Source organism: Acanthochromis polyacanthus, chromosome 21, assembly GCF_021347895.1.
Source record: "Acanthochromis polyacanthus isolate Apoly-LR-REF ecotype Palm Island chromosome 21, KAUST_Apoly_ChrSc, whole genome shotgun sequence".
NCBI lineage: Eukaryota > Metazoa > Chordata > Actinopteri > Pomacentridae > Acanthochromis > Acanthochromis polyacanthus.
Window position 1 is genome coordinate 26,979,820 of NC_067133.1, and position 14,600 is coordinate 26,994,419.

At 42.0% G+C, this 14,600-nt stretch overlaps 1 protein-coding gene across 1 annotated transcript in view; it reads left to right on the forward strand.

Moving 5' to 3' along the window:
* The first annotated feature begins 856 nt into the window (after positions 1 to 856).
* cacng3b (calcium channel, voltage-dependent, gamma subunit 3b) overlaps positions 857 to 14,600 on the forward strand; it is a 59,786-nt gene continuing 46,042 nt past the window's right edge. The window contains exon 1 of the mRNA XM_022202508.2: positions 857 to 2,813. Coding sequence (XP_022058200.1) covers positions 2,597 to 2,813 — 217 coding nt within the window. The 5' untranslated portion in view covers positions 857 to 2,596. The remainder of the gene's footprint in view (positions 2,814 to 14,600) is intronic.

Genomic DNA, 14,600 nt, shown 5'->3' on the forward strand with positions numbered 1-14,600 from the left:
ATTTTTCTGCATGGAGTTTGCATATTTTCCCAGTGCAAGCGTGGGTTTTCTCCAGTTTACTCCCACAGTCCAAAAACATGCTCAGGTTAATTGATGATTCTAAAAATTGTCCAGGTGTGAATGTGAGTGTGATTGTTTGTCTCTACATGTAGCCCTGTGATAGACTCATGACCTGTCCTGGATGTCCCCTGCCTTCACCCTGAGTCAGCTGGGATAGACTCCAGCCCTCCTGCAACTCTAATGACAATTAAGCAGTGTATAGATAGAGGATGGATGGATTGTTTTTCTCAGCCAAATACAGTAAAACAAATATTGTAATTTTACAGTCTACACTGTAAAAAAGTGAATTATTATTATAAAACCTATTTACTGTTTATCGTGCGGTTTTTCAAGCAGCTTCCTCCCATTGTCCAATGACATACATGATAGGTTAGCTGAAGATTCTGTCCAATCTCTCAACCAAAGTCAGCAGCTAGACTCCAGCTCACCTAATGATGATAGGAATACATGCACGTATTCATTCCTGCAGTCTCCAGTGAAGAGGCGATGCTTCCATTCGTTGCAGTTTAACCAGGCAATACAGTGTGCTTTAAAGCAGCCAGTCGCCTGATTTTCATATGCACACACATTACACATAAGAGAGTCACGTGAACACAGACATAAACATCACATTTGTGCGCACACGTGCACACGCGCGCTCCTGCGTGCTAAGTGAAGTATGAAGCGCAGACCGCCTTGTGTGTGCAGGCCTTTGCTCGAGTGGAATCATTAAAAACTGTCCGTGGCTCTTTAAGTGGCATCTCTGCTTCTCTCCCGGGCGCGATTCTCCATGCATCGCTTGCCAATCTCTCTCTCCCTTTAACTAATCAGTGCAGTGCAGGAGCGTCTGGCGGAGGAGAAACAGGAAAACAGGAAAACAGAAGGAGAATAACGCTACGCTTTAAGTGAGCACCAAGGACAGCGCCACATTCAGCACCAGGGACAGCTCTCCAGACGCAACAGCACTGAGGGCAAGTGGCGAAAAAACTGCAATCTGCATTCAAGACAACAGGCAGTTTAAGAACCAATCCAATTTACTGTGTTAATACAACTTTTGCACGGATACAGCATCATATCCGATTACACCAGTCACTTCATATTTCTTATTATCTCCACTGACTCGGCTCAAAAACGCTGCGCTCTGGGACATAAAGGTGTGTCTGTGGTTCCACAACAGAAGACACCTTCCTTCCGTGGGTCTGAACACGCTGCTCTCTCCTGTCTGGAGCCTCTCCGTCTTTATACAGACGGTGCTGCGGCGGAGGGCCGGACAAACGCCGGTGAAGACGCACGATTAGTCGGCGAAGGGCGCTGTCACCCACCGGGCCAATCCGAGCCGAGCCGCGCAGCCTCGGGCGGAGTTTGAGGAGACGCGCGGTTAATTTTAGTTTGTGTTGGTTGGACAGAGAGGAGGAGGAGGAGGAAGAAGAGGAGGAGGACGAGGAGGAGGAGGAGGCGACGGCTGTCATTTTTTTCTATTTGTACCAACTGGCACGTTTCTCAGGAGCAAACCCAGGCGGGTGTAACTGTCCTACAGGCTCCAACATCAGGCGCGTCGGCCGGTTTGTCCCGGTTCAGGTCCGGCAGCGAGAAACTGGTTTTGGAGAAGAAATTTATATTTTTCTCTCTCTCTCCTTAACGCCCGTTTAACTACACAGTATAACCGTCTCTTCACTGCAGATAACCTGTGATCAGGTTTGGACGAGTTTCTGTAGCGACACTTTGAATATCGAGGAGGAGAGAGACAGAAAAAAACATGTCAGTGAGTCAACAGCTGGAGTGGAAAAAACACGACGGATCTCGGTCCACTTTATTCGTTTTGCAGCGCTCATTCATTCAGTAATTCGACAGGGAGACTGCGGGTCGCCTCATGTCTGGAAGGAGGAGATCCTGAGAGGCTGATCAGTGATGCGTTAGTGGGATCAGAAACACGGAGCTCCACGCTGCGGGGGTGACATCAGTCAAGAAAACAAACGAAACCCCCCCGTTTTTGTTGCCGTTTTAAAGATGGAGTCCCCCCACGTACACCCCGGCTGCTGAAGCTTAATGAGGGACAAGCCAGAAGTTGAGAAGAGAGACAGAAGCGGCTCATCCGACCAGTAAATTAACGGGGAAAGAGGAGCGGCAAAATGTGGCACCGCGGCTCCCCTGCGCTCTGAATGGGCACCGTCGAGCAGTCGGGGACAACCGGTGGCCGTTAATCCTCCGGTGCGTGTGCGTGTGTGTGTGTGTATGTGTGTGTGTGCGCGCGTGTGTGTGTCTGTATGTTTGTGAGGGTGGTGTTGGTGAAAACCGGTTTTTGATGCGCGAGAAAGTGACGTGCCACCCTCCCACCTTCCCACCCTTCGCAACGAGCCTCTTGTCAACTCAACCGGCCAAGTAGTGTTTCATTTTTCTCTCCACACAAAAATCACCTCCTTTTTTGAATATTTTTCCTCCTGTTTTTTATTATCCCCTGCTGTTCTCCTCACTCTCCAAATCTCGCGGGATACAAAGGAAATAAAAGAGAGAAAAGAGGACAGGGGAAAAAAGAGTAAGACAAACAGGAGCCGCCTATATGAAGATGCTGATGTGTGACCGCGGCGTCCAGATGCTCGTGACGACGGTGGGCGCGTTCGCCGCCTTCAGCCTCATGACCATCGCCGTCGGTACCGACTACTGGCTGTACTCGCGCGGGGTCTGCCGCGTGAAGAGCAGCGGCGACAACGACACGAGCCGCAAGAACGAGGAGGTGATGACGCACTCCGGCCTCTGGCGAACCTGCTGTCTGGAAGGTACGTGATCAGTCTGACTGACTGGCTGCCTGTCTGCCTGTCAGAGCCGGGAGTGTGTGGACATGTCCGTGTGTGTTTGTGTAGCTGTCTGTTAAACACACACCCTGTCTCCCCTACTGTCTCCGTGTGGCACAACTGGTGTGTGCAGATTTGCCTGTGAGAGTGTGACAGCAGCCCATAATCCCTGAAACTCTGGAATTCTGCCTGCATGTGAACATAGAGGAGACATGAAGTTATCAAGCCAATTTTGTCAAGTTATCTCAACTTGAATCGAGTTTGAAATCAGTAATTGCAGAAAGGTGACTTCATTTTACACATAATATTAAGTTGATGCATCATTATTGCCAAAACAGCCCATCAAAATAATGTGTGCACCTTAAAATGTTTCTTTTTTTATACAATTTTGCAACCGTGCATTGAATTAAGTCCTGGGAATAGGTCCCTTGAATTGCAAGAGTACCTCAGTGAATTGCTTTAATGCTATTGCATTGTCTGAATTCAGTTGTGTTAATGCCACTGGTTTGAGTTAGGCTGAGCAGTGGCTTGGTGGTTAGCATTTTCGCCTTGCAGCTCAAAGATCCCTGATTTACCTCCCCGCCTTCCTGGAGTCTTCCTGTATGGAGTTTGCATGTTCTCCCCGTGCATGCATTGGTTTTCTCCGGGTACTCCAGCTTTCTCCCACAGTCCAAAAACATGCTGAGGTTAACTAGTGATTCTAAATTGTCCATAGGTGTGAATGCAAGTGTGAATGTTTGTCTCTGTGTGAAGCCCTGTAGATTATCGAGCCCTCCAGGTGACCCTTCACCCTAAGCCACCTGGGATAGGCTAACCTGCGACCCTAATGAGGATCAAGTGCTGTAAAGATAATGGATGGATGGATGGTTTAAGTTAGTTAATCAGCTGAATCCGGTCAAATAAGAATTACTGCAACTTAATTTTAAGGAACTTGAAATTTCCATTTTTTCCCCACCTTGATTATTTGCTTTTCCTAAATATAAAATGTAAAACCCATTTTTGTCATTGGGCTTTCTTTTCTTTGCTTTTCTCTGTTTCCTTTCTCTCCTGCTTGAATAAAACAGTGGGGGAGATGCAGAGAAACTTAGACATCATGATGCCGTATGCACATTGCTTAAATAAGCAGCAAGTCTAATTTCTGTTCATAGACAAAATGTAACGTCCAGTTGATAAACCTCACAAACGTAAACTGCCTTCACCAGAGCAGAAAGATAAGTGAGATTTCTTCAATATAGTACTCTAATTCAATTCTAGCTCAAATACACCTTTTTACAGTGTGCTGCATATACTGTTAAAAGTCTAGTTTCGTACTTTCTTCAAATGAATCTTCTTTAGCTTTCTGGTCTGGTAATGGCAGTCTATTTTTCTGGATTATATCAGCTTCAAAATGATACTTTGTCCCTTTAAACTGCTATTGCAATTTTGGTGAAAGTGCATAACTGAGGTTTCCACCTTTTGTGTTGTGTCTCTGAGGTTCAGATGTTTCTGCTACATTTCAACCACTGTTTGCTTTGAATACACAGGAAAGAAAATGACAGAACAGAATGAAATGATTTCAGTACATATAACTTAAACCAGCTGCATTGATATCACTTGTTAGATTTTTGGTTTTGATGAACTTAATTCCATTGTGTGTTACCAATTGAAGGTATTCATTTAGGCTGATCCAACAATTGCCTTTTTAGTGTGCTGAAGGTACAAATAAAGCACCAAAGGGCACATACAAAGACAGTCGACTGTGTCATTAACAAATCAGCTGCACCACTACCAACTTTATGGATGGATGGATGGATGGATGGATGGATGGATGGATGGATGGATGGATGGATGGTTTACAGGACGCTTGCATCAGTGTTGTCAGAATTTGTTCATTTGAAGTCGTCTTGTTGCTGGGTGTCTAAAAATACTAATTTTGGCAGGTAAGCCTATTTGAGTGGGATCAGGCGTGCATTTGGCAACCACCTGTTGATTATGCAAACAAACAGTTGTCATATAATGATTTTTTGGTCATGTAATCATATTTTTTGAGAGCATGTGTGTTGACTTTGTATGTTATAGTGAATCCAAACTTTATAGCTTGTGTCTAGAGTCCATTGAATGAACTGTATCTTAAGGCAGTTCCAGACTTGTGACACAGATGTGAGTGTTGCTTTTTCCCACTGTGTTAGTGATATTTTTGACTGAAACGTCATGTACGTGCAGTCAGCTCCACTTGTCACAAGTGACGTAACCAAGAGTCAGGTTGTGATTGGATAAACTTCCAAAACTGAAAGACACCTTCTGATGGAAATAGTCAGTTACTGTATCTTAACAACTGTCTCAGAAACATGGATTCGGATAGCCGGTGTGTCATATGGAAGAAATCTAAGTAACTAATCCTGTCAACTTCCAGGGTGTTGCTTTGTGTATCACTATGCTTCAAAATCCGTTTCCTATTTCAACAGCTATGCCTGAAGTACTCCAAAACTATAACTTGCCATTGTGTAGCATTAAGTAGTTTTACGCTGTTTGACCAGAGACGTGGGTGAGCTGGTGTGCTCGAGCTGCACTGAGCGGGACAAGGTGGATGTTGATGGAGGCAAGGGCTTCACACGTCTGCACAGTCAAGAGGAAGCAACACTGCAGACTTACACTACCATTCAAAAGTTTGGGGTCACCCAGACAATTTCATGGTTTCCATGAAAACTCACACTTTTATTCATGTGCTAACATAAGTGTACAAGGGTTTTCTAATCATCAATGAGCCTTTCAACACCATTAGCTAACACAATGTAGCATTAGAACACAGGAGTGATGGTTGCTGGAAATGTTCCTCTGTACCCCTATGGAGATATTCCATTAAAAATTGTCCGTTTCTAGCTAGAACAATCATTTACCACATTAACTATGTCTACACTGTATTTCTAATTAATTTAACATTATCTTCATTGATAAAAAAAACATTTTTTCTTTCAAAAATAAGGACTTTTCTATGCGACCCCAAACTTGTAAATGGTAGTGTATATCTAAGCTATTTTAAGGGATTCTTTTCACAGGAAAAAAATCTAAATATGTGGCGCTGATATACAGAGATGAGTTTTTTGAGGTTTTAATTTATGACCAGCATTGGGCTTATATGGCTAATGATTAGTGGTGATGACGTGGGAATTGAGGCAACACAGATACTAACGCAATTTTTGTTTTCAAATGCGTACATCTCATGCAACAGCAAGTATTTCTCTGTATTTTCAGTATTTAGTCTTTAAACAGCAGCTAAATATAAAACATAGAGGACACAGAGAAACTCAGTAGCACTTACCTGACTAGATGTGTTCATCAATGACATCAGGAGCACACAGGTTCATATTTAACATGTCTATCAGTGACACACAGAGACTGTTTTCACTGTGTAGTGCACCTGTAATTTATTAACTGTACTGATAATACAGAGCATAAATATCTTTTACATGGGTTTGTGAGCCAAGCAAAGAGCTGCTGTGCTCACTGTTTTTGGTTGACATGAAAACTGACATCAACAGTTGAGAGAGCCCCTGTGTATTTTGTGGTTTTACAGAAAATATTAGGGGAACAAAATTTTCTGTTTTATCACTGTTGGAAGCAGCTCATGGCTGGTGATTCCAAATGTTTGGGGATCCTCTCGTCCCGCTGGCACTGAAACTCTTGGATGTAGTGCAGCTCAACTTCTGAGAACGTTGTTAGGACCAACTTTGTGGTTACTGCAGGAAATCAGATGAATATTAATGTCATTTTTGTAGTGAGTTGAGTGGTGTGTTCACTGATAATTGGGTTTGCACATCACTTCCGGCACTTCTTATGTCCTCATTTTGCATCATTTAATTATTTATGTGAGATCGGAAAACACGAAACCACCAAAACTCAGGGTGACTTCCTGTTGAATTCAGTTTTTCTTTCTAGAAACTTTGAGGCCATTTGGATCCCGAGATGCATCGGTTGTGTTTAGCCCCACAGTATCAGATCAACTCTCTAAAGTCTTATGATCATTTGGTGAACTTGAAAATCAAACTTCATCAGACACCTAAACCAACCAGTATGACGGACTCCGGCCTTGCCTGCATGTTGTCAGATAAAAGCAGATGTCATAACACCATTTTAAAATGTGGCTTTATGGCCCAGAGGTTGATTCCTGGATTTATTTGTGATCTGCAGACTGGTTAACAAGATAAAACCCTTTCTAAGACAATTCAAGTTTTGTGTGAAGATATACTTCACCTCTTTGGCAAGTCATTAGCTGCTGTTTCTGTCTTTTATGCTAATCTGGTCCAAACATGCTGCTGAATGCACCAAGAGAGAAAAAATATCAGTCCTTTCATCTACTTTCTTTATGCAAAATCCCAAAAATCCAAATTATTTCTTTAAGGCTCAGGGTGACTTACCTATCACCTGTGCTGAGCTGAACATCACACTCTTCAGATTTTTGCTCTCTTTTGCTTCATTATGATCATTTACCATGAAAAACGTTTCCTTCAGCGTGCATGCCCCTTTTGTGCATGTGTGTCTGAGCCAGACATCCCCATTTCATTCTGGGGGGCATGAAAGACTATTACAGGGCCAGATGGTGCAGGTATGAGGATTTATTAAAGACACACACATACACACACTTCTAATTGAATGAATAAATAGACAAATTCTAGGATATTCCCAAGTCACTAAATAAGCACAGCTGTGGGAGCAGTACGGCAAGGTAACACAATGTCAGCACAATGTCAGTGCATGCGTACACACACACACACACACACACACACACACACACACACACACACACACAAGACTCACATGCATACACACACAGAAACATACAGTTGTACATACAGCCACTCATGCACGCCTTTATGCAATTACACAAAGGGAATAAGTTCTCTATCTCATTTGTAATTCCGTCCATCTTATCCCCACTTCACTCATTCCCAAGTCCCCGGTTGTCATGGTTTTATAATTCATAAACTGTCAGGAAGTGGATGTCTGTACACGTGACTTGTACTTTGCCCAACATCAGAGAGTGAGTAAATGAGGGATAAAATGAGAGAGGGGAGGAAAGACACATCATACATGCAGTGCTTTTACAGTAAATGCACAGAGCAGCAATGCATACATACTCTGCATCGTAAAGCACATTTTACGGTGGCACAACTTATTTAGCAGTCAGTGTGGGGACAGAGGGAAATAGCCTTAAGATTCATCTTATTTCATCAAAGAAAACAAAAAGGATTTTGCTCCGAACATCACTCACAAATGAGCTAATAATGAGCTGTAATTGGACTGACCCCATTTCCATGTGGTAGTATCCTGAGATCTTATCTGGATAAATAAAAATAGATGTTACTGGAAGTTGTGTCTTTTTTAAACAGAGCTATGCCAGCTGCAAATGCAGCCTTTACTGGCTGTTCTTCAGAAACAAAATCATGCCTGGAGATTTAGAAGCTCACCTAACTCTACATTTTCCACCTATTTTAGCCTTTCACTACCTAACAAAAAGGAGTTCAGCCTCTGCAGAAGTATCATTTTTCTTGACTTGTGACTTTAGGGCAGGCTATCAGGAATGCAGCTTTATTAGCATATATATATTAACGTAACTTCATCATAGTAGGAAAACAAGAATTCACAGTGTCTTGATGCCTTCTGTGGAGAAAGTAGAGAAAATGTTTATTTTGAATTTAGCTTTGAATTTTCACACACAAATAAAAATAAATAAGGATGAAGGAATAACCTCACCTTGATACACGTACGTAAATTAGTCTGACTCATCAGCTCTGTGTGCCTGCCATTGGTCATACATTACATGTGGCTTTCTCCTCTCCTGCTGTGTTACATTTTCAAAACTCACTTCACTGAAAACTACATCAACCTCCGGCAGCAACAGACCACACTTAAAATTTCAAGGTTGCAAAGTTGTTTTTATTTTTGTGGATTAGCCATTTTAATTGACAGTATTCATTCAGTATTCATCAATTTCATTTGCTTGCATGTCAGTGTTCCACCACTACAACCCCATCACTATTTTGAGGAACACAAAGCTGCATCCTTTGCTTAGTTCATCCAGTACAATTGTTATTTATTTAAATAAATGCAAACAAGCCACATAGCAGAATGATATGAAGTGTAGCCAGACCATTCTGTAATACAAGGGATGGCCAAGAGAGACTACACATTATTTAAAGTAAATAAGTATTATTAAACTTTTTTGTGATTATTTTACTTTTCAAACTTTCCAATTTATCAAAACATGCACAAAAGACAGAAAACCCCCACCCTCCGTACACATACAAATTAAAAGAGTGCCTAACTCAAAATAAGTAGGTAATAGTCAAAGTAATGAAACTAAATAAATAGAACGTAAAATAAGAGGTGGTGTAAATAATCCTGACTTACACAGACGACTCGTGGTGCATCAATTTGGTGTCATTTTTACAGTAATTCTGGTAAAGGTGTTGGCAAGTACTATTAATTTTGAGGTAAACTGACCAGCACAATACGTTGCTATAAATGAAAACAAATACTTGGAATTAGTAAATCAAATGCAACAAAGTTTGTGTACAGTAAAATAGTTTGAAGGTTGTGCATTGCACTGTGGTTCACCTTCAGCTCACATGTCAGGCCTCAGGACAGGCCACCGGGATGGCTGTGTTTAGGGTCACAAGGTCATAGGTGTTATTTTACCGCAAAGCTCCACCAGTAGAGATGTTTCAATAGCTGGGTTTCCATTACAGTTTTTCGCAAAATAAAAGCGATATTTCTAAAATTTCGACAAAGTATATTTGCGCTTTGAACGTGTTTCCATTGAATGTTGTTCTGGGCAGAAGCATTGTAACTCTCGTAAAATATCATCCCGCGAGATTTCACTGCAGAAAGATGGACGCCCAAAACCTGTTTCTATCTCCTTATAACACTCTGCATTCCTCTGCTGTTTGCTGTCTAGTATGGCAGTGATGTTTTTCTCAAGAATAATGGCAAGATAAGTCTCGGTCTCCTCTTCTGTCCACACGTACCGTGCTATGTTTACTCCAAGAGAACTGGTCATGTGACCAGGTATGTCACGTCCGGTGATGTATAATTGCGGAAAAAGTGTTTCCATTGCGCTTTTGCGATATTTTTCAATATCGAAACGTCTGAAAAACCACCTCATGAGAGCGTAAAAACTTTTAAGCGATATTTTAGTCCTTTTTCGAAATTCGGGTGTTTCCATTACCAGTTTTTTATTGCACTATTTACATTTTGCGCATATCTAAGAGTAATGGAAACCCAGCTAGTGTGGGTAGGGGCAACGAGAGGCCCATGGACTTGTGCTCTTCAAGAGCAATGCATGAAAGTCGAATAGGGAGAGTGACAGATAGCGACTGGACTCCATTATCAAGAGACATGACAGGATGTTTATGACCTCAGAAGGAAACATGCTTGGGGTTTGTTCATGCAACCAGACTTTGCGTTTTTGTCATTTGCTTTGTATATAATGCATTTAAGTCAGAGTGTTCCCAAAAAGGCAAGTTATGACGATCAGCCTGTGTGAATCATTTCCTTGTTACCCACATCACTCAAAACGGACTCAGGGATTTGAATGAAGTTTTCAGGGTCGGTCAGAAATGACACAAGGACCAAGTGATTAGACTTCGGCAGTGGGAGAGCAATCTGCGGACATATGGGCTAATATGCGATCCCGCAGGCCGCGGTCGCTCTCAGAACACTCTGATTTAAGTGAAACTATCAAGCAATGGTGACCGGCAGAGTTTACACTCGCTGCTGCCTCCTCCGGTGCATCCTCCGGCTCCCAGTCCACCGCCGCTACCGCCGGTCGCTCTGTTCTCTGCCAAACCCCCGGTCTTTGTCGAGGTAAGAAAAAAGAGTTCCATTCAAACAGCGAGAGCATGACTCCTTTCTTCAAGAGCCGCCGCCCTGCTGTGTCACGGAAATCATCCGGAGTAAAATGCCGGCTGCAAACCCAGGTAGTCTAGCTAGGGCATATACCCTATGACCCTTTTTGAATAGACTCTACTGGTGTTATTTTTGTTATTTTTGGACTACGAGGGAGTACAAGAGCACGTCAGAGCGGCCAGAAAGCGTCATCAATTAGTCAAAAACAATCTCTATTTGATTTGAAAACCGTAAGTTGTGGATCAGATGGCGACGGCAACGCTGCGATCCGATCAGCTATAATCCAAAGACTGTGTTTCTGACGGCGCTGATCTTCACCATGGCCATGGCAGGACGCAGAAGAGACCTGACAAGAGGTGGAGCTCCCGTTCAGTCAGCCACCGACACAAGGCGTTCTTTTGGTACAGGCGTTTAATTTCACCTTTCATGGCATGAAATTATGTCGTAAGAACTAAACAAACACGAACATAAATTAAACTGAGGTTACACAGAGTACGCTTAGAAATACAGAAAAAAAATGAAATATATACACAGACATGTACCTCATTGGCCGCATTAACCAAACGGAATTAAAGAAAGGAAACTTCAGTCTTCATACGCATCTTCAACGTCTTATACACCAGTCATTCACGTCTGCTTCGATCATAATGACCGTCAATTAAAATGAACCTGACGCTACTGCAACCAAAGAACATTAGTTCCGCCTGATGCTTCTCAATCGGGACATAGAAAAGAACAACATTCTCTTATTTGTACTGCAAATAATTGTAGTTCTAATTCAAAATTACATTAACTTAAAATGAACAATCAATATGAACTTAGAACTGCATACATGGCAGCTACAAGAGGAGTCGCGGCTGCATTGAGCACAGCGACGAGCACCGGAGACTGGAGCCGGGCAGTGCACCACCCATTAGCAAAGTGTGGACGTCTGGACGCGGTACAGCGGGTGGCGGATTGCGGACGGAGATAGGAGACTCCGGCACAGTGGAGCAGTGGCGGCAGCGGAGGTGCAGCAGCAGCGAACAGACGAGGAAAAGTTTCCTTTGGATCGAGGTCGAATAAAAGGAGATACATGGAAGCACTACCACACACATACAAATGGCCATTATATAAAGTGTGCACGCAAATATCTATTAAAATACCAATGCATTGGGTCAAAACAAAATAAACTTTATTTCAAGTCCAAGACACTACTTCAAAGAAAAAAAAAATTCATGGACATAATTTATGTTGTGTTGGTGTGAACTTCTGAAAAGCAACTTTTAAATGAAAGATTGTGTGTCATTGAAAAATGTTTGTAACACAAAATGGTTTGAAGGTTAAAATTGATAATCAAGGTAAATATGAAGATTTGTGTGAAAAGATGACTGAGGCAGTAGAAGTAACTGCTGAATCTCAGACTTTTGGTGAGGTTTCACTCCCAGTCACAAAAAGAAAAGTGCAACTTACCACTAAAGCACTACTTTGTAAAATAGAAGATTTAGAAAAAACAAGAAAATCTAAGCTTAGTAAAGCTGCTGAATTAAAAAGTACTGCTTAACGAGGCAAAAGGTGCTCATAATGCTCTGCTCAAGCTGTTACCTGTGGAAGAAACACAAACATAAAATATGGTTCAAGGCAAAACTTCATGGTGTGGATGAAGTCTCTTGGAGTGTCGCAAAATATTTGGAGTGTGCACATGAAGAAGCTGTAAAAGGCACTGCGAATAAAATAACACCAATGGACAGTATATCAAATGTTGGATCAGCAACAAGCTGCTTAATTAGAAGTCACAGCAGCACAGGATCTGCAAGATCAAACAGGTCCAACAAATCCTCAGTAGCAATGGCATGGGCACAAGCTGAAGCCAAAAGAGCTGCACTGCTGGCATGTGCAGATTGCAGAGACATGAACTGGAGACGCAAGCAGAATTACTGTGCAAACAAATGGTGCAAGTGGACCTTGAGGCTCAGATTGAAGCTGCAGGTGCAGAACTGTCTGTATTGCAAGCATTTTCAACAGAACAGGATGGAATGGAGTCCTACTTTGAGAAGTATGAACTAAAGCAAACAAATGTTCATCCCAATGCAAAATTCAAGGATTTGACAGAAAATAAAACATTACATGTGTCTATGTCAAAAGTGGAAGGAAGTGGAAAAGAGGAACGAGCTGTTGTACATTCAGCTGATAACAGCATACTTCAAATTCTACAGAAACAAAATCAAGTATCTGAGCTACTACTACACAAACAAAGGTCAAGTCAACTTCCACCAAGAGAGATACCAGTCTTTGAAGGAGACCCTTTGAAATTCAAGATGTTCATGCAAGCCTTTAAAAACTGTGTTGAAGATAACTCTGCATGTAGTATTTGAAGAGATACACCAAAGGGCGTCCAAGACAGCTTGTGCAAAGTTGTTTACACATGAGTGCGGACCGAGGCTTTGAAACAGCTAAAGCCCTCCTACAGGAGCATTTTGGTCATGAAACCAGAATCACTGCAGCTTATATGGACAAAGTCCTCAACTGGCCTGCTGTTAAGGTTCAAAATGTTTCAGCACTCCAAGATTACACTTTATTTCTGCATGGCTGCAATCATGCAATGTCTGATTTGTTTGACATGAGAGAACTGGACATGTCTGCAAATCTTAAAATCCTTATATCAAAACTTCCTTTTAAACTGATAGAACGCTTTAGAAGTGTTGCATATGAAATTAGAGAAACTCAAAACCGCGTACCAAACTTTTGCGATGTGGTGCAATTTGTGGAACGTCAGGTTAGACTCTTTTCTGATCCTATTTTTGGGGATATCCAAGTAACAGAATATGGAAGGCATATCAAAAAGGATGTGAATGCAATCAAGCCATCAATCAAACCAAAAGTGAAATGAGAAAACTTTGCGACAAATGTCTGTGCAACCAACAAATGCAAGGATGCCAAAGAGCCCACACCAAACAACACAAAGAATTTCTTATTCTTTGTACAAGATCATGCTCTGGATAACTGAGCAATTTTCCAGGATTACACATCAGTAAAAAATCAGCTTCCTGAAGGAAAAGGGAACTTGCTTTGGGTGTCTCAGTACTGGACATTTGAGCAAAAATTGCAACCAGCGATTAATCTGCAGAACTTGCAAACAGAGCCATCCAACAGCTTTCATCCAACATCAAGAAAAAGGTTGACAAAGCACTGAACACCAATGTCATGCAATCCAGGGAACCGTAACCTATTATTAACAACACGCTTGTGTCAAGTCAAGCCACTGGAGGTCATACTAGGGCCGGTAACAATGGATTCCTCCAGATCCTTCCAGTTCAAGTGAAAGCAAGAAAAGGCAATAAAGTGATTCAGACTTATGCATTTTTGGACAATGGATCAACATCCACATTCTGCACTGAAGCTTTAATGCAAAAGCTGAACCTGACTGGAAAGAAAACAAAGATATGTTTGTTAACCATGAACCCAAAGACAAAAGTGTCAACATACATTGTAAACAAACTTGAAATGTCTGGCCTTAATGAAAAAAGATACCACCGTCTTCTAAACATTTACATACAAAAAACCATGCCAGTTGATAGAGCAAACATAACCACCACGTAAACACTGAAAAAATGGCCCTACCTTAATAATGTCGACATCCCTGAAATCCATGCAGAAGTGCAGTTGTTAATTGGTACGAATGCATCAAAGTTGCTGGAGCCATGGGAAGTTATAAACAGTCAAGGTGATAGACACTTTGTCATTAAAACCCTACTAGGGTGGGTTGTCAATGGCTCATGTGGGGAATGGAAAGGTGAACATGACAACTGCCATTTTGCCACTGTGAATAGTGTCTGAGTGTTTGGAGCTGCTATTGGAAAAGCAGTATAAACATGATGAATGCTGAAGACAAAGCAGAAATGTCAAGAG